Consider the following 27,137-nt stretch of genomic DNA (forward strand, 5'->3'; position numbering starts at 1 on the left):
CCGCTTGTTAGAAAGTAAAGAGTTCAAGCCCAATTGTCAAAAGGAAGTAACAAACGCTCTGCCGCAAGTGAGAAATTTGCTCCAAATCATAACAAACCATATTTTCCGCGTAAAATACAGTTAAGACTTTGAATCATATATTTAAACATGTAACTAATAGCAATCCAGGACACAAGGTGTTACGCGTCTTGCTCTAAATTCTCCATTGGTTAACACTTGAGCAAACCAAAACTCTCCGAATGGTTATTCCTTGTTACCATTATATATTCATTGTGTTAGATTTACTCAACCTAAAAGTAATTGCAGCAATGGAGAATAGGGTAGAAGGAAGAAGATGGAGCTGAGCTCCATTCTGGACATTTTGTCATATTGATAAAACTCTAAAGAACATTCTCCATGTAAGTTGTGACAAGAACACTCCATACCATTTTGCCCATGTTCAGCACTTCAACATGCATGAAATACGACATCATCATAAGATTCTAGAGATTCCAAAATGAAGTGGAAAAACAATCCTGGCATCACAGGACATAAATAAAGCGGTTACGACAAGGGACAGGACGAGCAGCTTCATGAACTTGAGCATTTCATCACAAAAATCAGCCTCATATATTCAGAATGTTACAAAATGATGGGCATTAATCTTTAAGGATTTTGCTTGTGAGGGCTAAAAGACTAAAGATTACAACAATTTAAAGTTGTTATTCAATAAAAACTGAAGCCAAAACAAAAAATTTATTTCTAGAGTGAGAATGACTATCGTAGTGCTTAAAGGGTGAACTTGAAAATAAAATCTCAAGAATATTATTATTGATTGGAAATAACATACATGACGTTGCAGATGTTGGCTCTTTGTCATTGGCAGAGGGCGATTACGTGTTTGCATTGTCATATTCTTATTACGAGCAACAAGCCTAATGGAGCGTTTACATAACCGTAATGAAATTAGAAGGAAATGAATTGAGGAGGAGTTGGAATGAGAAGAAGTTAGAATCAGATTCTTGTTGAAGTTGTTTACTTAAATGTACTGGAATCGGAATAGAAATGACACTAATTTCATAAAGCTATTTACTAATTCAGCAGAATAGGAATATAAATCAGTCTAATTAATAAAATGCCCTTATCCCAAATCAAATATTTTATATACTTTTTTTAATAAAATTTGATATAATATATAATAGTAAGAAAAAAAAAATTAAATTGCCTTTTTATTTCATAGATACACTAAAATGCTTTTGTTTTTTTTATAAATTTAAGTATTTACTTTAATATTTAATTTTTCTTGCTCAAATTGTAGTTTCTTCACTTCGGCATATGCATGAAGTTGTACATAATGTGAATGAGGGCATAATAGGAAGAAAAAATACATTCATGATTCCCTCACCCTCCTAGAATTCAAATACCTCAACTATCCAGGGAATCTCACTCCTCCAATTTCAAGAATTGCATTCCTTGTTTTGGGTAGGGTCCACCACACTATTGATTCTCCAGTATTTAGTAAACACCGGAGTAATCCATAATCGGAGTTCAATTCCGTTTTTTTATTCCTATTACCCTTACGTAAACACGCCCTAAGATTGCAGGATTCATTAAATTGATGAAGGTTGGGCAGCATGTTGACAGGAACGGACAAGGATTGTCTGCCTTCCCACTTCCAGTGCCCTCCTGTTTGTGTGATCACGGTTAAGCCACATCAACATTTTACATTTTTTTTTTTTTTATAGAGATAATAGGACAAAAATGAATAGTAATATAAAATGTTAACGTGGTTTAACCGTGACCACAAAAAATAGGAGGGTACAAGAGGGCACCGAAAGTGGGAGGGCAGACAATCCTTGTCCGACAGAACCGTTGTGTAGCAGAGTGTACCCTAGACTTCCATCATCATTCTGATCCTCCATCAAAATTGCCCCATACCTACATCATGCATTACAGTGAAACAAAGAACAATAAATAAGAATTTCCAAGCTCATTATAGTCAACTAGAACTTCAGCTACTGGTTTTGTTACAAGAAATCATTCATTCAACATTATTGTTGTAATTGTAGATGGAACTCACAGTTGAGGAAGAAAATGTGTGCACAATTTGTGAAATTAAATAATTGCTAATTTGTTAATGAAACTGGCGTAGCAGAAAGGATCATGGCTTGCTCTATTAATTTCACAATTTTGTCACATCTTTGATTAATGACCAAATATCTACTTCAATCGACTTGCAATACTAACAAAGATTGATGGGTCGATGAAATAGATCTACACCATCATTGGGCCCACCTATTCTGCTGTATACGTCTCATCTACACTAAATCTTGTTGGTAATGCTAAGGCCTCTCTACACATAGAAGTCTCTTCAACAAAATATAATGAGATGCAAACCTAATTTTCGCAACTTTCAATAACTCCAACTTGGAATGACTCTGACCATCGTTAAAGCCTGAAAATGGTTTAAATAGAATTTGACAATTAACTTTCCTTTTTTGTAAGTGCACCTAAACCAATCAAATTTTCTGCTAGATCTTTAAAGATGAGATTTAATGTATGCACAACATAAGGAGACCAAAATATATGTTTGTGTACCTTTCGATTTTCTTGTGCCGCCACATGATTCTTTGCATTATCGATGACAACTTGAAGGACATTGATTCCCCCCAATTGTTCAATTGCTTTAAGCAAATTAGCAATCTGTTTACCATTTTTTGTTACTCCAAAAAAATCATCCGCATACAAGAACATACATTCTCAACTATTTGTTGCAACAACATTAATAAATGGATTGTGCTTCATGTTTGACCATCCATCTGACAGGATAGATACCTCGTGTGTGAGCTATGTCTCTCTAACAGGTTTCAACTCACTTTCAATACTAGTTTTGCATGCATCAAGTAGAGTAGTTCTAGCTCTTTCATATCTAAGAGCCTTGTACCATTTAGGTCTATTGTTTATGGTAGTGACCATCTCATGGAATTGTGGATTCCTCAATATATTAAACGGTATGCCATTAGCGCAAAATGCTCTAATAAGCTTTGTATCAACTGTTTCTCTAGCCATAGTTTACATCACTTCTTGAATCAGTTTCGTTGTTTCACCTTTGCCGCCACCTCTGATCGTTTTCTCCTCTCGTGGTTTATTTCTAAAGTTTTAAGGTAATTCGAAAATTTTCTTAACTGCACCAAAACAAGCAATATCTGCATATTTTCTAATTGGCGAATCTAAAGTCAAAATATCAAAAATAAATATTAAATAATAAATAATAATTTTTGTAATACAATATTAGAACCTATATATGTGGAGCCAAAAATAATCCAAAAAAATAATGGAGGTGACATGTGGACTTTTGGGTGAAAAAAACAAGATTACCCTCGAGGCACACCGGAATTCCCACACGCATGTAACGGACAATAACGGCTCAATCAAGGAAGAGTCAAAGGTATAAATAAGGTATTTATTCAAATCCCTCTCATCACTTCTCATCAATCCCTTATTGATTTTATTCAAAAGGTAACTCCCAAAACTTCCTATTTAATTTAGGAATAATCGCCATGTTAATTGCAAGATATTATTTCACGTAATATCTTGCAATTATTCTCCAAATACCACCATATATGATCGGCCATTCTCCACCCTAAGGGCCGGCCACCCTACTATAAATACTCCTCTTATCCCACTAAAATGCGAAATCATTTTGCTACCAACAAACTCCTAAATACATTTTTTTAGAATTCTAACTTTGGCATTGGAGATTCTTCAGCCAAACATCATGAGCGCGTGAGGCTTTTGGCCTTAATTGAAGGTGTTAGAGCAGTTCCACCCCTAACACAAATGCGCCAGCACCCAGCGCATTTATCCACTCAGTGAACAGTGATAGATCCCAATGAACAATAATAGGTCAAATGCATCTCCACCCCTAAAAAAATGAGTTGGCACAAAGTCTAAAAATGCGCTAGCACAAACGATCTCCACCCCTACAAAATGCGCTAGTACCCAGCCCATTTAAAATTTTTCAAAATTTTTTATAAAAGAATAAATAAATAAAATAGTTTTAATTTTGGATAAGATTTTAACCAATCTCGTCACGTCACGTGTCATTATCCGAACATACTATTTTGTGAATAGATTTCCACTAACATTTGCAACCAATCCCGAGCGCCACATGTCACTATCTGTTTACAATAATTTAGCCAAGATTACGATAAGATTTTCAACCAATCTTATTAAGCCATGTGTCATTATCCGAACGTACTATTTTGTGGATAGATTTTCGATAAGATTTTCAACCAATCTCGACACGCCACATGTCACTTCCTGTTTGCAATAATTTAGCCAAGATTTCAATAAGATTTTCAACCAATCACGTAGTGCCACGTGGCATTGTCCAGAACATCATCCTTTCTTTTTTTGTCCATCCCTACCTCTTTACATCCATCTTCACACCAAACTCAATCCTTCTTTTTAGCTCAGAATCCTTCTTCATCGTTTTCAGATCTTGAGTTTTTTTACAATGTCTTCTTCAAGAAGAGTGCATAAACAATTTGAGGAGCAATAGAAAATATTGTTGGCACAATAGGAAGAATTGATCAATCTCGAGGAAGGTGAAGGTGGAGGTGGAGATAAGGCTTTCACAATGGAGGAAGATGAGGATGATGACCATAGAAGGCAGAGGGCCTCACATTCCCGCCGTGTCATGGAAGTTGTGGGTCAGATAGCCAAACCCTGACATGTCGCAAACTTCAATAAAAAAAGGGAAATACGAGGTAAAGATCTCTTAGAAGATTATTTTATTCCCAACAACATATTCCCTGATCATGTTTTTAGACGTCATTTTAGAATGCAACGAAGTTTGTTCGACAAAATCATGAGTGCTATTTGCAACCATGATCCATACTTTGTGCAAAAAGATGATGCTTTTTGTGTTCTATGTCTTCTTCCTGAGCAAAAATTACAGCTGCCTTGCAAATGCTGCATATAGAGCATCTGCAGATCAAGTGGATGAGATCGCAAGGATGGGAAAACAATTGTTCTGGAGTCCTTAATGCGGTTTTGCTTTGTAATTGAAGCCCTGTACACCAATGAGTACCTCCAGACACCCGCACCAAGGGGCATGCGAAGGCTTCTGAGGAAGGGTGAGATGCGAGGCTTCCCTGGCATGATTGGAAACATCGACTGCATGCACTGGACTTGGAAAAACTATCCAAGTGCGTGGTAAGGAGCTTATGGCGACAGCAAATGAGCCAAAAGTATCATTTTGGAAGCGGTGGCTTCATTTGATACATGGATTTGGCATGCTTTTTTTGGTGTTCCAGGAGCTCAAAATGACCTAAATGTCATTGTCCAATCTCCAGTGTTTAACGAACTGCTGCAAGGAAAATCGCCGAGATGCACATATTGGGTTAATGGCCATAAATACGAGGGACCATACTACCTTGCAAATGGCATTTACCCAAGGTGGTCAACGTTTGTCAAAACAGTGTCACATCCACAAAGTGCAAAAGAAAAACACTTCGTAAAATGTCAAGAGGGGTGTAGGAAGGACGTGGAGCATTGTTTTGGTATCCTGCAAGCTCGTTGGGCGATTCTCAGGTCTGCTGCTAGAATGTTTGATGTCGAGGCTCTTCGATCCATCATGATGACGTGTATTATTCTTCAAAACATGATTGTAGAAGTTGAGTATGATTATGATGTTGTCGATGAATACGAACCGGATCCGATGAACAACTCAAGAACACATATCTATTGTGCTCATGATCAGATCGAAGATCCCGTGCAACACGAGCCGTTGGAACAGGATGGACATTACAATGAATTGATCGTTCAGCGGTACATTGATGTGCAAGAGCCGTACTGGCACGTAACCGACCAGAATGACTTGATTGAGCACCAGTGGGGATTGCAAGAATTTGAAGATAATTAAAATCAGCTTGTAGTTGAAGAATAAAGTGTATTTTTTTAAGCTTATGTAATTTTATTTGGTGTGCTTTTTTTTTTTTAAGTTTATTTGGTGAGGTTATGTAATCTTATTTGATGTGTTTAAATAAACTACAAAAAATAAATTTGAAATTGCATAAAGTTCTAAAAATAAATAAGAAATTACATAAAGTACTAATAATAAATAGGAAATTACACAAAGTACTAATAATAAATAAGAAATTACATCTATAAATAAAAATAAATAAGAAATTGTATAAAGTACTAAAAATGAAGACGAAATTACATAAAAATTACATAAGAAATTAAATAAAGTACTACAAATAAATACGAAATTATACAAAGTCTTTAGAGCTAGGATATGTGGTGCTAGGATCTGCATTGCTAGGATTTGTGTAGCTATAACCCCCTCAACTTGTTTCCGCATCGCCTCCTTCGCACGATGTTTCTTTTTTTTGACGTCCAAAAATATTTTGAATTCGGAGACAGTCCTACTAGAGACTTGTTCATAATGTCACGATCTGCTTGAGCTATCTTTTCTTCTCTAAGCATCTCATTTTCTCGATTAAGTGCTTCTCTAATCATCTCGTTCTCTTGATTAACTATTTCTCTTTGTCTCTCAGCCGCCACATCACGTCTCTTAGTAGTTGCTAATATTGCTGCCATACCAGCAGTTTTTTCCTCATCTCTAGCTGATTCCCGCACCATGTTCAGTTCACCTTGGCGAGCAAGTTTTTCCATATATTTAGTGTAGTCATTTTTGGAAGAATTACCTTTTTTCTTTGATGCCTTTTTACCTTGAGGCTTAAGGGACTGACTAGTCAGTTGGGTCTCCGGCACTTCTTCAGCCGTCCCTTCCGTGTCTTTATGTGTGTTGCCTTCTTGTTCGACCATGTCTGCTTCTGGCGAACTGTGTAGAATCATGACGTGCATGACAACTTCTAGAACGGTTGCCACAATTTTGTATCTGGGGCAATCTTTGACAATTTCCGAACATTCCCATTTGTTGAATGATTTGTTGTGGTTCTTCGCATTGTAGAAAGCTTATGCTTACAGTGTCTATAAATGTGGGATAAGACAGTATTATAAAATGTGGGTGTAACACAAATAAATAAATTAAAATATTGATGCGGGTGGAATACATATAAATAAATAAAAATATTGTCACATGATCCGCTAAACTTGTCCCACTACGTAGATTACCGAAAGCATGAGAGATGGTGTTTTTCCAACAAGTAAAGGATGTGTTGAGTTTTTTCCAACGACCTTGACTACTTCTGGCGTCTTTTCCATGTACATCGCAAAATGCTTTCGTAATTTTACTCCACATTTCTCACTTATCCATCTCATTACCCGTAATCGGGTCATGAATTGTGTGAATCCAACATTCACACAATGTAATATCTTCAATGAGCTTCCACGAAGTCATTTTTTTCTCTCAAAGAGTAGAAAATATTGAAATGTAGAAAGTGTAGAAAGTGTAGAAAATATTGAAATGTGGTGTAAGGTGGAAGATGAGGGTTAAGTCTTTATAAAAAATAAATAAATAAATAAATTTTTCTGTATTTTTTAAAAAAAATCTGTATTTTTTCATAAATTTTAATTTAGTTAATTAATCTGGATCATTGGATTTGAAAAATATTCAAATCCAACAGCCTATAAGGTGCCACGTGGCCAACGGTCATAATTCTGACCATTGGGCCTTTTTTTTAATTGTTGGGGGAAAAACATGGACCTTTGATCTGTGATCGGACGGTCCAAATCAAAACTGAAATTCAAATTTTTTTACTGTTGGAAATCCAACGGCACAAGCTGGGCCACGTGCCCTCCCCGGTTGAGGTTTAAGTACTCTACGCATGCGGCCCCCTGTCTGCAAACTTCTCGGCCACTTGCGCCCACGCACGCCTAGCGCAAAAAAAATTGAATTGCCTTTCGACACCATGCTAGCATCAGCATGGCGTCAGATGGGCCGGTCCCAAGGTCTGTCAATTTTGGGCTGGCCTGGAGACCAACTTGGGCTAGGTGCCAGGCAATCTGCTGGGCCAAAGAGACTTCCCTAAGTGTCGAGCCATTATTTTTGTTGTGTGTCGGCCTATCCCATCCCCGGTGGAAGTGCTCTTATTATTTTGCAGGTGCATTTTTGTCAAAAGAAGAGATGGCGGACATTTGCATCCATAAATTGGTGCTTTCATTGAGAGTTTGATTCACACGCTTGAAGAAGACTCTCGCATTCAAAGTTTCTCATTTCTCATTCATACATAAATTTTTCGTACATTCTTATTCCTAGAATATTTTTAATTCTTTGATAGACTAGAAGAAAAATACAACGGCGGGAAGTTCAGAAACCATGACTAACAAAACTTCCTATGTTCAAAGATCCAGATCAAATGATGGAGATTATGATGTAGCCCTACCACGATGATCCACAAAGCTCAATGTGATGGCAAAAGGAGTAACTTTGCCACCACGGAAGCCATGGTAACCACCGTGGCAGTGGGGAGTGAGACAGCTCTATGGCAGCAAGGCCACGAAGCAACAACAGTTGCCACCTTGCATTAACAAGCCCAAGCCCGTGCCACAAGGCAGCCAACCCAGCGTGAGGCAACCTTAATCCAGCAGGCCCACGATGCTATTATAGCAATTGAGGCCCAAAGCATGGCCCAAGTAGCTATGGTTGCAGTAAATTGAGTAACCCAACACTAGCGAGCCCAATGCACCTTCGACCCAATGCTAAGCAGGCCAGACCGCACCTCACCCATGGGCCCCACATATGGCTCGGCCCACTTCCGCGTCCCAACCTACTCTCGCGGTCCACCTAGTGATCCCGACCGGTCCAAGGCCAGTTCAACCGTCCCCACTTCAGATTTCTGGACCAATGATTGAACCGGGGGTATTTTCACCCCAATTTTTTACAAATTTGACATATCTCAACTCAAATCTCACATCCAGAGTCCATTGCACTTCCAATACTCAAAGAGACGCATATCGTCCAAGCTCTTCCATCCCAAATAGTGAACAATACTTATCTCGACAAGTCATAGAGTTAACAAACGCCTTCGCGCAACAGACGACCTTGGTGAATCAGCTTTTGCAACATGCCTAAGGAGAGGTGTCCCGAAGTAGGATAAGGGCAAACGATGAACCTCTCCAGCAGTGTCTCGGCAAGCAGCCATTCGACCAACCAAAAATTGAGTGTTCTGGTAGTGTACACTCCCGACTATGCCATGAGATAACATATACTCTCGTCTTAACGCTCGAAAAAGTATGCACTCTCAATTAGGCCCACGGACGAGCATACATTCACGGTTGAGGCCATATTGCAATAATCAACATAAGCAACCTTCCATGTGAAGTGTTCATTTGCGGCTAGGTCTGCAAAAAGCTCATCCACCTTACATCTGAGTAGGCAGCGCGACAGACGAAGAGAAACAATCACTCAATCCAGCTCAAGTCTAACCGGCAGCTTGCGAATAACCTGCTCACCTGCTAGGAACGAACTATATGCACCGCAACCGCATGATAGATGAGTCAAGCACATGGAAGAGCATCCTAGACTAATAGGTCACGATCGGAGGTAACCAGAAGCTCCACTACCCCACTAAAGGAAAATTCAAGAAGAAGTTGAAAGGCTTCTGACCAAACAATTGCGTGATTTCCAATGCAATAAAGCTACTGACGAGACACTCCGACGGAACCGTCCTACATACACTGGCAAATACAAAGACTACTTTTGTTCAGACAAATGTAGCAACTAAACCTAATGGTGCACTAGGAGCACACAGGGTACCAGAAGGACACACTAGCCCAACCACCTAGAACCAGGGGCAGGTCTTGTTTTCATCACTCTAAACGATTCACTACTAGACTAGCAGATCACCTGTAGCCCAGCACTGCGGACCCAATGGTCTAATTCCTCCTGCTGAGCATAACCTGGCCCAAAACGGCCCCAGCTTTGCGCTTACAGTCGCCCCTACCTACTCTTTGGTTCTCGACCGCCCTCGATCTGTCACCATGGCTCTCAACTGTGCTGATCTTACACCACGACTCCCTGCTGCACCGATCTTGCACCATGGCTCCTAACTGTGCCGATCTTGCATCACAACTCACAATCGTGCCAATCTTGCCATACAGCCCCTATCTACGCCTACTAAGCCCACGACACTTTAAACTCTAAAGCATTTAACGACGAAGTAGAATACGAGGCTTTACTAATAGCCTTTGCTAGTGAAAGACTTAGCGGTGAATAAGCTTGCAATTCATTCATATTTTAAGCTTACCACCAACCAAGCCTCTAAAGAATACACGATGAAACATCTAAGGATGATGTAATACTTGGAGAAAGTCCAGAAGCAGCTCACTGCGCTTCCCACTTACACCCTTACGCGGATTCTACAAATAGTTTAAAGTCTCAAACAGATCGTCGAACAAAACCTCATAGGCTGAGGATTATTTCAATTGTCTAGCAAGCTAACTTTCCTCAGTTGTGCTCATGACAACGACTTCCATGTTCTCCAGTGTAAGAGGGTAAACCAATCCCCCAACGCCAATCTGGGTAAGCTCTACAATGCGAGAAGGTAAACTAATTGTTCTCTAATGCGAGAGGGTAAAGCAATCCCACGACACCCATCTAGGTAAGCTCTCCAATGCGAAAAGGTAAACTAATTGCTTTCCAATGTGATAGGGTAAACCAATCATCCCGACACCCATCTGGGTAAGCTCACCAGTGTGAGAGGGTAAATTAATTACTCCCCAATACGAGAGGGTAAACCAATCCCCCGACACTCATCTAGGTAAGCTCTCTAGTGTGAGAGAGAAAACTATGTGAGAGGATAAACTAATTCCCCGAGACCCATCTGGGTAAGCTCTCTAGTGCGAGAAGGTAAACCAATCCCCCGACAGCCATCTAGGTAAGTTCTTCAGTGCAAGAGGGTAAACTAATTCCTCAACACCCATCCAGGTATACTCTCTAGTGCGAGAAGGTAAACCAATCCTCCGACACCAATCTGGGTAAGCCTTCTAGTGCGAGAGGGTAAACCAATCCCCTAAAACCTATCTAAGTAAGTTTTCCAGTACGAAAGGATAAACCAATTCCTTAACACCCATCTGGGTCTGCTTTCCAATGTGAAAGGGTAAACCAATTCCCCAACACCCATCTGGGTAAGCTCTCCAATGCGACATGATATACCAATTCCCCGACACCCATTTAGGTCTACTCTTCAACAAAATGAGGCAAACTGCCCATGAATTTCCACACAACTACTAATTTTGATGTGATTAGTTAACGATTTTCATATTCCACAGATATTTATCATGTTGTGATGCAAGCCACATAGCTCAAAAGATCGAATACTAGAATACCAGCTAAGCAGCAAACGGTTAGGGGGCAGCATCCAACGATAAACTCAACAGCTCGACGCCCCGAGAAGCCAAAACTCACTATCATAGTAACTCTATGGGATTGTCAGCCTTTTTAGAAAGCATCGTGCCCGACCGATGGTTCCATGACTAATAGTTTTGCAAGATGTTTCAAGCAAGCAAAGTTTCAAGATAAAAAAAGATAGAATGAAGTGAAGAAAGTAGTTTATTCAATTTATAGCAAATTGATAAACTTATATGAAGGTCGCTGAAATCCGACACAAGCTAAACAGAGTAGACTACTCATTTAGCAGCTTGGATGACCTTGGGCTCTCTAATAGTCATCCTGTCTTCAGCAACCATTTCACACTTAGTAGTTTGCTCACCTAACACCTCATCTTCAACAACAAGCGAAGAAGAATGCTACGAGAAATGGATCAAATATCCTCTAGCTTTCTCTCTATCTTGTAGGGATAAATAAATACATTCCAAAGTTGATTTAATCCCTTACTTAAGGTAGGCTTAAATAGGCTTCGGTGACGATTTATTTCCCTTTCCTAGAAGAATCTATGACACACCCCGACCCAAAAAGTCCACTTGGACCCTGAATCGAGCTGTGCGCCTAACCCTGGTCGCGTGTGTGCCGACGAGGACGTCGGGCCCCTAAGGGGGGTGGATTGTGACATCCTACATCACCCAGGGGAGTGATCCTTATATGTATATTCCCATCTCTACCTAGCACGAGGCCTTTTGGGAACTCACTAGCTTCGAGTTCTATCGGAACTCCGAAGTTAAGCGAGTAGCGCGCGAGAGCAATCCCATGATGGGTGACCTACTGGGAAGTTGCTCGTGAGTTCCCAAAAACAAAACCGTGAAGGAATCGTAAGCCCAAAGCAGACAATATCGTGCTACGGTGGTGGAGTCGGCCCCGGGATGTGGTTCCGCCCCGGGCCGGGATGTGACATTTGGTATCAGAGCCTAACCTTGGTTGTGGTGTGCCGACGAGGACATCGGGCCCCTAAGGGGGTGGATTGTAAAATCCCACATCGCCTAGGGGAGTGATCCTTAAATGTATATTCCCATTTCTACCTAGCACGAGGCCTTTTGGGAGCTCACTGGCTTCGAGTTCCGTAGGAACTCCGAAGTTAAGCAAGAAGGGGGCTAGAGCAATCCCATGATGGGTGACCCACTGGGAAGTTGCTCGTGAGTTCCCAAAAAAAAAACCGTGAGGGAATGGTAAGCCCAAAGCGGACAATATCGTGCTACGGTGGTGGAGCGGGCCCGGGAAGTGATCCGCCCCGGGCCGGGATGTGACAATCTAATTCCAAGTCCAAGTGGGAATCTGCATCAAAGTTGGAGATCTCTACACCTACTGCCATTTCCTATGAGCAGCCTAGCAGGTGTGGGGAAATTTATGGAGCCAAATATAATCCAAAAAATCATGGAGGTGACACGTGGACTTTTGGGTGAAAAAGACAAGATTACCTTTGAGGCACACCAGGGTTCCCACACGCATGCAACAGATAATAATGACTCAATCAAGGAAGAGTCAAAGGCGATTAATATGGTATTTATTCAAATCCCTCTCATCACGCCTCATCAATCCCTTATTGATTTTGTTCAAAATGTAACTCCTAAAACTTCCTATTTAATTTTGGAATAATTTCCATGATAATTGCAAGATATTATTTCAGATAATATCTTGCAATTATTCTCCAAATACCACCACTTATGGCTAGCCATTCTCCACCCTAAGGGTCGACCACCCTCCTATAAATACCCTTCTTATCTCACTAAAATACGAAGCCATTTTGCTATCCACAAACTCCTAAATACATTCTTTTCAGAATTCTAACTTTGGCATCGGAGATTCTTCATCCAAAGCCCCCCCCCCCCCAATTCATAATGGGCGCGTGAGGCTTTTCGCCTTAATCAAATGTGTTATTATTTTGCAGGTGCATTTTCGTCAAAGGAAGAGATGGCGGAAATTTGCATCCACAATATCGGCTAGATAGATTGATTTGGTTATGGAGTGTATTACCTCTGCTATTTTTTCTTAATCCTAACTGAAAGCAAGGATAATATTTTTTATGGATGGTGTAATGAAGGGAAGGATTCATGAGTATGTTGTCTTGCTAGTTATACTTATTTTTTCTAACAAATTAACGCGTCTCATTGTCTGCCCTATTCCAATTTTGGTATTCAGTACAATATGTTGAATGATCTTTCTTTTGGGTTTACAAAGACGGGATATAATTTCTACATATTAGAATGCTTTGCAGTCTAATTCATTCGTCAGAGTTGGACAAGTTCTACATATTAGTTTGCTTTGTAAGAGGGTATTACCCCTAAAAGTTATATGAAACCTATTTCATCTATAATATTTGTTATAAATTTTTGATAGCTTTGGAAATGGATTATTGAACAATACTCATGACTAACGTGGAAACCCTAAATTCTCTGAACCAACCAATTTTTTGGACACGGAGAACATTGGAGTTGCAACACCAACCTCATGAGAATGTTGTTATTAATCTGATGCTTGATCCTTTGGTAGCCAGATAGATTTGTTTCTGCTTAATTGTCGTAATGATATGGTCATGTTACTCATGTATGTCTATACCTGATGTAAGAGTTGTTTTACTTTCTTTTATTTGACCACATATACGTACTATGACAACCGTATAGTATATCAACTCATATTTAGTCTACAAAACATTTCATGTAAATATATACAAATAAAATTTTCTTTTTCATGTTATTGATTCTCACTATATGATTTAGTAACTTTGTGCTTTGCGTGTTTGTCGGCTCCATGGTTGGTCGACCAACAACATTTTTGTTCTTGCTAGCAAAAGGAAGAATTGTAAAAGCAGCTTAATCCATTTTGCTGGTTGCTTTTCATGTGTACCAAACGAGCTCGAAAGATGGGAAAGGTTATGGGGACAGTTTAAGAATTGCACTTAGTAGTTTGTAAATGTATTGGTTACTAATGTGGCCTAAATCTCTTGGTACTTGATAATCCCTTATCCAAACATAACAAAAGTAAAGTATTCTTAATTGAAGTCCAATTACGTAATATCCCAAATAAACTTACATCATCTAACGTGTGTCAGTTAGTGCTTAAGACCTAGATCACAGTTTATTGTGATCTCAACCACACTTAAGTCTCTAAGATAACCGTTAAATACCAAATTTGCACGTCATAATCCTAGGCATAAAAATATCAGTCTTTCATGTTTTATGATTAGTGGTGGTGGGCACTGCCAGCTGGTTGTTAACCAAAAACTGAAAATGCACAATTGGTATGAAATGATTATTTTGATAAACACCAAGAATAACAACAAAGTCTTATATCACGAATTAGCGCTGGCTATATGAATCCTAGAACGCCACTGCACTTAGTTTTGTGTCATGTCTTCTATTAGATTCAAGTAGTCCAAGTATTTTCTTAGAGTATATTTTCAAGTCTTCCTAGGTCTTTCTCTACCCCTTTGGCCCTAAGTCTATGTCTTGTAATCACATCTTCTAACCGGAGCGTCTGTAGGTCTTCGTTTCACATATCCAAACCACTTTAACCGACTTATCTTTAATTACGGCTACTCCTAATTTACCTCGGATATCCTCGTTCCTAATCCTGTCATTTCTCGTGTGCCCACACTTCCAACGGAGCATTCTCATATCTGCTACACTCATTTGGTGTACGTGTTGATGCTTCACTGCCCAACCTTTTATGCCATAAAGCATTGTTGGCCTTATTGTCATCTTATAAAATTTTCCCTTGAGCTTTAGTGGTGTACGATGATCGCACAACACACCCGGTGCACTCTTCCACGTCATCCATCCAGCTTGTATTATATGATTGAGATCTCCATCCAATTCTCTGTTCTATTGCAAGATAGATCCAAGATAGCAAAAGCGTCTGTCTTTGGTACTTTTTGATCTCCAATCCTCACCCCTAAATCATTTGAACCTCTGTTCCCACTGAACATGCACTCCGTATACTCTGTCTTTGACCTACTTATGCGAAGACCTTTAGATTCCAATACTTCCGGCCAAAAGTTAAGCTTCGCATTTACTCTCTCTTGAGTTTCATCTATCAATACTATGTCGTCTGTGAAAAGTATACATCAAGGAATATCATCTTGGATATGTCTCATTAACTCATTCATTACCAATGAATAAAGGTAAAGACTTAAAGATGAGCCTTGATATAACCCTACAATTATGGGAAGACTTTCAGTTTGTCATTCATGAGTTTTTATGGCAGTCATTCCCCCATCATACATATCTTTTGTAGCTTGGATATATGTTACTCATACTCCTTTCTTCTCTAAAATCCTCCAAAGAATATCTCTTGGGACCCTAGTATAAGTTTTTTCCAAATTTATAAAGACAATGTGCAAATCCTTTTTCATATCCCTATATCTTTCCATCGATCTTTGTAAGAGATAGATTGCCCCCATGTTTGAGCGCCCTGGTATGAACCCGAATTGATCGTCTAGGACCCATGTCTCTTGCCTTAGTCTATGCTCAATTACTGTCTCCCATAGGTTCATTGTATGACTCATTGCTTAGTACCCCTATAGTTTATGCAATTTTGTACGTCGCCCTTATTCTTGTAGATAAACACCAAAGTGCTTTTTCGCCACTCATTTGGCATTTTCTTCATTTTCAAAATCCTATTGAAAAGGTTTGTGAGCCATGTTATACCCATCTCTCCCAAGACATTTCACACTTCGATCGGTATATCATTTGGGCTCACTATTTTTCTATGCTTCGTCTTTTTCAAAACTACAACCACACTTCCTTCTTGATTCAGCGGTAAAATGAGTACTTTCTCACTCTTCTGAGTTACTCAACTCCCAAATAAGTACTCGTTTCATATCCTTCATTGAACATATTATGAAAATACCCTCTCCATCTATCTTTAACCGTGTTCTCTATAGCTAGAACATTTCCATTCTCATCCTTAATGCACCTTACTTTGCTTAAGTCTCTTATCTTCCTTTCCCTAGCTCTAACTAGTTTATAGATATCCAACTCTCCTTCTTTGGTATCTAATCGCTTATATATATCGTCAAACATTGTTGGCTTTGTTTCTCTCACAGCTTTCTTCGCCTCCTTCTTCACTATTTTATACCTTTCACAGTTTTTATCTGTTTTATCCTTGTATAAGGCTTTACAACATTCCTTCTTAGCCTTAACTTTTGCATGTACCTCCTCCTTCCACCAACAAGATTTCTTTTGATGTGGAGCGAACCCCTTGGACTTTCTTAATACCCTTTTGCCACTTTTTGGATACAACTAGCCATGGAATCCCACATTTGGCTAGCGTCTATATCCCAAACGCATTGGGTGGGTACTTTCTCTTTGGAAAAGACTTGTTTTTCTCTTTACCGTCTAGTCCTTGGACACTTCAAAGTCTAGTTCTTTCTTCTATTTCTTTTGATATGTACATCATCACCAACAAGGGATGTTGGTTTGCCAAGCTCTCTCCCAATATAATTTTGCAATCGTTACAATTTATACGATCACCCTTCCTCGTTAAAAGGAAATCTGTTTGTGTTTTTGGTGACTTGCTCTTGTAGGTGATCACATGCTCTTCTCTCTTCTTAAAGAAAGTGTTGGCTAAAAAGAGATCGTATGCCATTGCAAAATCCAAGATGACTTCCCCATCGTTATTTCTCTCACCAAAACCATGGCCACCATGAAAACCTCCATAGTTGCCTGTCTCCTTGCCCACATGTCCATTTAAATCTCCTCCTATGAATAACTTCTCCTTGCCCACATGTCCATTTAAATGATTATTTCGAAAAAGGCTTATTAATCGAAGTGCCCCTTGAAACTACCATTTAGTCTCAGTTTACCTCCTGAAATTGGTTTTGCCTCACTTTACCTCCTGAATGACATTTTTAACTCTTTTTTAGTCTCACTTCACCCCATTCCGTTAAAGAACCCTTAAATTCAATGGTATGGTAGACATTTACTTTTTACAAATCTATTTACCTCTAGCCTACACACTAAACCAATTTCAGTTCCATTTTTGACAACTCAAATTCAAATCAATGAGTTTAGGCCCTGTTTAAAATAAATTATTCAATCAATGGAAAAATTCTGAGCAATAAAATCATTATATCAACCTGAATAAGGGTTGCATTTTCTTAAAGTCATTTTCACTTGAAAGACATCTATATGTTGGCTTGAAACTTTGCACTTGAAAATTACTGCTTAAAATAGAAAGAAAACATGATCAACCTATTTCAATATCTTTCTCATCGAAATTGGTCTAACCACAAGTTTCACTCATAAAGAAATGATCTCAGATCAATTGCATAAAATATAATCTCATAAAAACCATTAAACTATCTGGCCGAAAATACTTCCTAAACCAAAAAAAAAGAATATCGATTGAACTCAGGAGGCAAATAGAAAGACATGTGTACTTAATAAGCTTTTATTTAACTAAACCCTAAAAACTGAAATCTCAACAATACTCTTGATTTTAAGGATTCTTTAATGGAATGGGGTGAAATGAGACCAAAAGAGTTGAAAACATCAGTTTCAGAGGGTAAAGTTAGACAAAACTAGTTTTAGGGGGTAAACTGAGACCAAATGACAGTTTTATGGGACATTTCAATTACTAATCCTTTTGATAAACGATGTTGACACATACCTTTTAGGCCTTTCAAACTTACAAACAAAATAAAATATTGGGAAATACCCCAAAAAGGGACAATTTCTTAATCTCGGGACAAAAATAGGACAAACCAGCCATGCACACCATGCACAAAATCGAAATTAGTAAAACACAACATATAAATACTATAAATTAGAAGCCCATTGCATCACTTTTCTCATTTGAGAAATAGGGATGCCGAGAGAGCTCTATGAGCTCTGGGTTTCTAGGTTGAACTCCGATTTGTAAGAGCGGGAAGTCCAAAGAGAGGTGAGAAGAGTGCGCTGGGTTTTATACCATATTTTCTCTTTTGGCCAGAAAGTTCCATTTTTTCCCGCAGTTGAAGCTTCGGCAGGCATAGTAAGGTAGAGTGTTTAGTCCCAAGTTTCGTCATCAATGATCTGGGGAATAAATGGGTTGTTTGTAAGAGGGTTTGTGTTTCATGTTAGGGCCCATGGGTTGTGGAATAACTTTCAGTTTTTGACATGCTACAAAATTGGGATGGGTGCAGAAATTTGTGAAAATTTTTCCGTAATGTGCAAATGGTGTGCATGGCTACATTTTAATATGAAAAGCGGGAATGTTCACTACTTATGATGCACGCATGTTGTGCCCCAAAATTTAGCAAATATGACCACAACCTAGTTAGCCTAGGCAAGAAACAAATTTAAAAATAAAAATAAATAAATAAATAAAACCTTAGAGGACGTTAAGGATCATGCGTGTCCATGAAATACAATGAGTATCATGTTTTTCATGTGCACAGTTAAGCGGTGATTGATACACGTAAGAATTATGTTTTAATTGTATCCACTATACCAATAAGTTGCCGTTAAAGTTTCTTATTAATGTGAAAAGCAACTCGTTGCTCGATCTGTGAGCATATCATGTGCATGTATTGTACATATGATGTGCATGTGGTGTGTATATAGTGTATATAGTGTATATAGATAGGTGATGACATCATTTTTCTGATTTCAAAGAGAGAGCTGTTATCTCTAGGTTTCTAGTTTGGCTCAGATCTGTGAGCATATCATGTGCATATTCATCCAACAAAACACCAACATTTAATGACTGGGCTTTGTTCCCACCCTCGATGCCAGTCTAGTGGTGGTGGTCTCGAGCCTCGATTGTTTGCCTGTTTCCAGAAAATGGCCAGAAAACTCACGACCTGCTTGAGTTTCGATCGCAACGATCGAGGATGAGATTCGTGACGAGGCTAGGTGTTTTGAACTCATGAGGACAAGATGAAATTGATGGTGGCTTCAATTTGGACGGTGTTGGTCAGGACAACTTTGCACCGTGTGTGCATAGTGAGAAGGGGAGAAAGAGTGTGTGAGGGAGAAAGTGATAGAAAAGAGAGGAGGGAGAGAGTATAGAGAGAAATCAGAAAATGGGAGGAAATAACCCATTTATATACGAGGGCAATTAAGTCATTTCAAAGTGTAGAAAAAATCATATTTTGTCCGATTGTTGTGCATGGCGTATGCATGCCATGTGAAATTGTCTTATTTCTTTTCCAAAATTAAGAAATTGTCTTATTTCTGGGTATTAGGTTTTGGACAAAAAATTAACGTGATAAGGATGTATGGATCATGCTAACCCTACCGTGAATATAATGCTTGACATTGTATAGTTTAACAAACAATGTTTGACAGTAATTCACCAGCACGAACACGAGGTTATTTGTTCGGTTCCAACTTTATGTTTGTGTGAATTAAGAGAGACTTGCATGTAACGAAGTGTGTATTTATTTGTGTTCGTATGTCTTGACATTTGATATATCACGATTAAGAGAGTCGGGGACATGATATTTTACTTTGTACTCGCTAAGCCAGTAGTGAAAATTGGCTTGTATGTAAACGTGATCAAATCCGCAAAATCATATTGTATAGAACATATAGGTGGGCAGATGTTTACAATTCTTTTAATGTGCAGAGTTATACACACTAGTCAAATGTCTATGACCAATCTTGCTTACAACTACAATCACAAGCAAAACAATCAGCATGCCGGTGATGATTCTGATGAATCAGTTGGAGGCATGGGCCCCATTACAAGAAAATAGGAAACTCAGACGACACACCAACCAGGACCAACGTGTGGTGATTCTATGCATTTGCGTGATCTGGGAGTCGTTTCAAGTCCATTTCAACTTGGTGGATTGTCCACTGCATATTTTCCAATTTCTGCAAGGGGATGCTCATATTAGAGTGGCACACGGGAAGCAGCTAATGTACAACTGTACGCATTGTTGTTACCTTTATAATATCGTGGTACTGCCTTGCAATTGTATCGAAGTGAGGATCAACACCCTGATACTCCCGAAGACGTGTAACCTGGTTAAAAGAAAGATGAATCATATATTAATAAAGAAAGCCAGCAGGGGAGATGCAGGAAAAAAGTAACAAAATGATGAGGTCAAGTTGTATACATGTCAGAACACTTGGCTCGGCATATCTTAACTATATATTAGCAACCTAGGCATTTTCTATATATAGACGTCGTGAGCATCTCCATGTTCACAATATCTACAATGTCAAGAGCATCTCACACCATGCTCTATATTTTCAAGGCAAATTTTAGCTAGGAAGACTAGAAAGTTATCTAAGAAGCGCCCTAGAAAATTTCTACTCCAACCATGCTAGCTAATTTAGGGAGTCATAATGACTGAACCAATAGATTTTGGAGCTCCAACAGGTTTTTCTATACTAGGAGCGTGATAGGGAGTGTGATTGGAGATGAATTTTTCCTTTTTCTCCTAAATTTTAGCTAGGAGCTCATTTAGGGAGCCCATAGGAGTTGCTCTAAATAACCAGTAACAAGTGATATAGAAATAACAGCAGATTGAAAACTTTCTTATCTCATCAAATTCGTCAAGAAAACCCAAAAGCCTAACACTACAAAAATTTCAAGCAATTTATAGCCTGACAGATTTCAGATGCGGATTTAAAACGACGACTTACAGACAAGCAGGCACAGTAGACACAAAACACTGCAGTAATCAAGCTAAAAGTAAAACGTTCAGGAAAATACAATATTACAATAAGCAGCCTACAGTGCTGCTATAAGGCTTGAATGATAGTCAAAATCATTATAAATGTCTGTGCTGGGGCACATACATATAAAAGCAACTCGTGAAAGCATGAGCGCAAAACCACATAGTAAATAAGAGACAGAGATGAACTAGAATATCATACCGCTTTATTATATGCAATAGAAGCTTCCTCTGTAGCTTCCAGGAGATACTTCCTAGAAATGAGACATAAAATTATTAAAATAACCTTGAAAGAGTAAGCCACACGTACTTTCAAATAATCATCCATAGGTACCTTATTTTATGTAGGGCCGGTATTGATTCCTTAGTATAAGTTTCCAGAAGGAGAACATGCTCTAGGACCCTGAAATAAAATGCACTCCAGCAAATTATAGTCATGACATAAAATTCATTTATTTGGTCCAATAAACAGAAAACATAAGTACAGCCAGTGGTGACTGATGAATGTTGTCTGTTTGCACGAGAAGCATCACAAAGAGCATTCTTCATAAACATATAGAAAATGACCATTAAGCAACATTAATGCCAGAAATACACAATTATAGTGCGAAAAACCATGTAACGAACCTCAATTTTGCACTCATGGTCTCACACCTTTTGCACAGCCATGTTTTTTGCAGTCCATCCTATAAATCATTAATTGTAATAAAGGTTCAAGAATGCTCAACAACGTGGAATACAGAATCATATGGAAAGGACACATGGAAACAAAAAATGCTCAAGGTATATTTTTAAGTGTAATTGAAAACACATTAACCATCACAATTATTGGAATCTTACATATTTATGTTGATGTTGCAACTTCAAATCTCTGACCAGCTTGATAAGCACTCCCAGTATCTGCTCTAGGACCTAGGTTTTGCAAAAACACAACTTTATAAATAAATGAAAAAACCATACTGTCACAAAACAAAATGCTCTGGTATGAAACTTCAAGAACATGAAACAATGTTTTTTCATTTATATTCATACATTATAATATTCAGCAAATTTTCTATCTGCAGAATATAGATCTTCCCGCAGAGCTGTTTCTTCCCTTTCCATCTCCTCAATTATCAACTTTACCCTGATAAAGTCATTAGAAAAGAGGAACAAATTATGGGTCACACTAATAGCAGAATATTAGAACAGTGGTTCTAGAAATTTATAGATTCACCACAATGTTTGGTTTATCACTGCACTGCACTTAAGCAAAGAGCAGGAAATATGGAAGGTGATACTCATGCTGAGAATGAACTATAAATACTTTAGTAAAAGGAAAAGGCAATACTCATGTTGAGCCACTGAGTAGTTAAGCATTTTCTTTAAAATTTAAATGCAACTACTCCAGTCTTCTACTAGCTTATGTAACAGACTATTGTAAATGTCAAATAGATTTCCAAGCATCGCTAAAAAGCATCTTTCTCCATGTGAAAAGGAAATCTCATACAACCAAAACTGTATCAAGAGAGTGACTCAAACCTTTCTGGAAGCCGAGAACTTGAATTTTGATGCCCAGATGACGAGTCTGCAGCAACAAAGCAGTGGCATTAATAATGCCTTTAACCATTAGCATTATGCATGGGTAAAGCACATAATAATTTCACCATTAACTTTAGATATTAGCAAACTCAAATGCCCCCTGCCGGAAAGAGAATATCATCAGACCAAGTTTTGCATTTGACGCTTTAGAGCGGTCAATCTGGATATTCTCTCTCCAGAATATATATGAAACAAAATTGAACTGCATCTGATAAATACTTTGACACAAATGACAGTTGACTTCCACAAAAGTTGATTAAGGCCTCAGAGTAGATCAATGATACATTATAAGATTGCAACGACAATGGATTTCAGTTCACACATGAGAGAGAGAGAGAGAGAGATACCAATGTCATCCATTATAAAGGCATCAGCTAGCTTATCACATTTAGCTTTTAAACGAGCTTCAATCTCTTGGGAAAGACACAACTGGTATTCTGTCATATCCTGCAGTTGAAACATTGTAGATGTATCTCAATTTCCAATACGGGACAGCTTCACTAAGACAAGGTTACATCTTTTTGCTATGGAAGTACAAACAAGTAAAAGTAACAGATTCTATAAAGAAAAGATATGTTTGGATGGAGAAAATAAAACATAAGTAAATAAAATGGAAAATAAAAAGAAAGTGAACTATTGCTGGAACCATAATGAGGTTTGTACCATTGACAACGGTGTTTGTTGGAGCTGTGTTTGCCATAAATATGCAGGTGTTATTCCAAGAAAGCAATTGGGAATACCACCAACCCCAGATTCCACAGTTTCAGTTGCACTAAGAGAAATATTATTGTTTGCGCCACTAGCAGTGCTAGTCACAGTATTATAATTTGTTGAGTTGGAGCTTGAGCTGACCGTAACACTGGTACTGGTACTTTCTAGAGAACTGCGTGACATGGTACTACACTTTTCAATTTCTTCCTCATGAATTTCACCATCCTTGGAGATAAGAGGAAGCCTCAGTCTTTGAGCTGCTTCTGAAACGATCATACGATGCTCTAATGTCTCGTACAACTGATATAGACAGGTTCACCCGTTTTAGACAATTTAATAACTCAATTATAGAATAGAATACCGAGGTCGCATTTGAGCAACTAACAAAGATTGAGTTCGCTTTATGTCATTTAATGTTAACCAAATATACAAATCCATTACTTTCGATATCTTTAGAGTAACGGTTAAATAAAAGTTAATATTATTGCTGAACATCCATATCACTATTGTAAAATCATATGGGGGCTGTGGTCTTTTGCATGGGAGCTCAATGGTATCCTTCTATAGATTCTATTTGATGCAGAAACTATAGAAAGAAGATAATTACCTAAAATGAGATTCCTATTTAACATTCAAAATACTATAAATTTGTTTGGAATTAGGATCAGAAGGTAAAATCATGACTTAACTACACTTGATGTAAAATGCATCTCAAAATCAAAAACAACAAAGCAGGATCAATGGGTGAGTCGAATTGAAACCTGAGGAGGGTTCTTCAAGCCCAATTGCAGATCTCGAATGCCTCCAAGGTTAGCCACCGACACCGCTTGTTGATACTCCTCCACCATTGCAATGGCCTCACTATACAATGCCTACATCAAAATCGAAACCCACCGCACAGACACACACACACACACATTACAAAATCATTGCCAGATAAAGAACAACCAGTGCAATCAACATAAACCCAAAAAATTAAACAGAAGTACCATGGCTTCCAAGTAGCGCAATCTTTCCCGGGACATTTCCTCCCTTGCCTGCAGAAAAAGTCAACATTTTAAAAAAATCAAAACAATTTTAAATTGTGTAAAGGGTTTGCAGTCACACAACCTGCTTGTTATGGTTTGCAGCCACATTTTCTAACCAACCAAACAAGGCAGGAAAATGTGTGTGTATATATAAGAGAGAGGGGGAGAGAGAGAGAGTACGAGTTGGAGGTCGAAGTAGGCAGATTTGGAGACGAGAGAACCATCGGGAGCCAAGCAGTGGCGCTCCAGCTGATCAATGACTTGGGTCAAATCCGATGGCAGGTTTTGCCCTTGTTGTTGTTGCAGTCCCTTCGCCATTTTCCTAAGCTTCTGCTATTCGCCCCCACTCGATCCCCAAAACGTCTTCGTCGTCTTCTTCTTCTTCTTCCTTGTTGAGGATTCCACTCAAGAGTCAGTCCCACAGTAGTTTAAAATCTCAGGCCGGCCGACCTTTCTTCAATCGCCAGCAAAAGTTAATTTACCAAAACACCCTCGTCTTCGACCTCCAACCGATGTCGTTTCTCTTCACAAATTTTAAGACAAAAAAGGAGCAAAATAACCATATCCTATCCAATATGGGGGAATTATTCAAATGAAGTTTTAACGAAAAATTTTTAGTATTGTTCACTTTAACGAAAAATCATATTAAAAAGTCAATTATGATACTATTCACCCTACCTTTTATTTTGTACTTATCGTTAAAATTTAAAGTTTTCATACCATTTTCATTAATTTTCCTTTATTCAAAATGTTAAATTGTGACACACTTAGTTTTTGCCCTTTAACCAGCTCTAGTTCTCAATTATGTTGTGCATTGTCTTTATGGTTAATTTGTTAATTTCGTCAGCTTTTTCAACTTATATTATATATTGTCTTTATGATTAGTTTGGTTAATTTCGTCAACTTCTTAGTTATTTAAAGTAGAAATTTTTCCAAAAAATAAACAGAGGATAAAAATAAAACATTCACAATTGTTTTGGAGGCGCTGTTTTCTCGGGTGATGGCGCCTCGTTTTATTTTTTTGAAAATAACTTTCTTTCCTAATTTTCCGTGTTCTATGAATTTGAATGAATAAACGAATTTCGATTCTAAAATGTTTTTTCAAGGATGACATACCGTCTTTACGTTGTACTGAATCACTCGCGCATGTTCATCCTTTGTTCTTTATTCAGATATATACACGAGAAAGGAACGAACAGACAGATATTTTTTTATTAGCATTCAAACGAGTCGCATCCCATAACCGAGAGACAGCGATGCTTCCTCGGCTAAACTCAAACTTCAAAACTTCAAGTCCTTTTTTTCCTTCCCTTTCCTTTTCCGGTTTCCTATCAAGTCGATTGGTCAGGAGCCAGAGTTTTCTTCAACTCTTTCTTGTTCACCTGCGATCGGATATACAATGTAATTAGGCGTTACAAGTCTATGAGTAAATAAATACGAAAGTATAATGCTTTTATAGAAAATATGGAAATGAAAAAATAAATTACCTTTCCCATAGCATTCCGAGGTAGTGAATCCCACAGAATCAGTCGCGTTGGTATCTGGAAACAAGTAACGTAGTTATTTGTAGTGCGAATATGGTTTCATTACTTGCAATATATGTGTTTTTAAAGGATACGTTACATACTTTTTCATCAAGAATTTGACCACCTTCCATCCCCTCCCCCAATCACAAAAAGGAATATAGTAGGAGTATATATAGCTACAATGGCAAACACCGATACCAGCAAGCTATGGATGAACACGGGGAAACTTGACCTAGCAACTTCATAAGCTAAAAGGCATAGTAGAATTGCTGACTTTCCCTCATGCTGATAAAGAGTGTCGGAGACTTTGGATAGGGGCTTTGTGTTATGCAATGAGCATTCGGAAGTTAATCATGATTCAAGGTATCACCGGTCATGATTACTGAATGTTTATAACTAGATAACTGAAGCGAAGGCTTCTATCGACAAAACTAGAGTGGTCTTACAGCTCTAATTGGACGAAGAAAAACAAAAAGTGAATGATGATGAATAATACCTTGTATGGTGCAAGTTTGTCTTTGGCCCAAAAAGATAGTTCCTCCAAGCTTATAGCAGGTTTCAGTTCTTCCTTTTGCTTCTTCTTTGTTTCCGCCTCTGGCACAATTATTGCACAAACAACTTCTCCATAGTCTCTGTCTGGTAAACCCAACACACAACACTCCTCCACGACCGGGTGCTACACAAAAACGGGTGGTTTTAGTTAGAAAGATTCAATACTTCATTCAGCACTTTAATTGCTGTTTTTTGTTTCTATAGATTGACTCGCAAAGAGAGAAATTGTTGCACATCTATAAAAAAACAGGAATGGAGGTAAAAAAAACCCACCTGTAAAAGAACTGATTCAATTTCTAATGCAGATAACTTGTATCCACCAACCTTCATGATATCAGCACTGGTACCTCATCAATGTCATAAAAAAAGGAGAGAAGAAGAAAAATGAATTCATAAGCGAGAAGTCCTTTAAGTATCTGCGTTGTTTCAAAGATGACTAATGAGTCTTTGTGAATAAGCAACAAAAAGTCCACCAATTAAATGCTAATGATTTTGCTATTATTAGTGGCTCCCTTCAGTTCGAGGGCAAACAACTAAAAATTCTGCATAAGCAAAAGCTTCCTTCACAAGGCTTTTAAAAGTTAAACTGCTACCAGAAGTATATTTTGCAACATGTAGCTCACTCACCTCCACACCCGGAAATGGTTTTCCAACCGTGCCTGCTTTCCGCTCACCTCTTAAGGGGTTTGATATTGCCATGACAAACTAAAAACATTGGAAACCATATATGTATAAGCTTAACTCATCTTTTCAGTTTTGGAAAATATTAAACTGCATCGACCTCT

At 38.4% G+C, this 27,137-nt stretch overlaps 2 protein-coding genes across 2 annotated transcripts; both read right to left on the reverse strand.

Annotated features, from left to right (window-relative positions):
- Positions 1–19,821: 19,821 nt before the first annotated feature.
- LOC137708050 (AUGMIN subunit 4) lies at positions 19,822–24,815 on the reverse strand. The gene is made up of 13 exons (XM_068447029.2): positions 24,455–24,815; positions 24,236–24,283; positions 24,008–24,118; positions 23,199–23,546; positions 22,883–22,982; positions 22,476–22,521; positions 21,987–22,080; positions 21,795–21,866; positions 21,582–21,640; positions 21,289–21,357; positions 21,157–21,208; positions 20,218–20,295; positions 19,822–20,145 (listed from the first exon to the last, which is right to left on the reverse strand). The coding sequence occupies exons 1-13, from the start codon at positions 24,590–24,592 to the stop codon at positions 20,068–20,070; spliced, it is 1,293 nt and encodes a 430-aa protein (XP_068303130.1). The 5' UTR covers positions 24,593–24,815; the 3' UTR covers positions 19,822–20,067.
- Positions 24,816–25,245: 430 nt separating this feature from the next.
- On the reverse strand, positions 25,246–26,725 carry LOC137708972 (putative CoA ligase CCL8). The gene is made up of 4 exons (XM_088688779.1): positions 26,626–26,725; positions 26,297–26,476; positions 25,762–25,815; positions 25,246–25,656 (listed from the first exon to the last, which is right to left on the reverse strand). Exons 1-4 carry the CDS (start codon positions 26,680–26,682, stop codon positions 25,606–25,608), a joined length of 342 nt encoding a protein of 113 aa, XP_088544905.1. The 5' UTR covers positions 26,683–26,725; the 3' UTR covers positions 25,246–25,605.
- Between the last annotated feature and the right edge of the window lie 412 nt (positions 26,726–27,137).

This window comes from Pyrus communis, chromosome 17, assembly GCF_041283825.1.
Source record: "Pyrus communis isolate YQ-2024b chromosome 17, ASM4128382v1, whole genome shotgun sequence".
Taxonomy (NCBI): Eukaryota; Viridiplantae; Streptophyta; class Magnoliopsida; order Rosales; family Rosaceae; genus Pyrus; species Pyrus communis.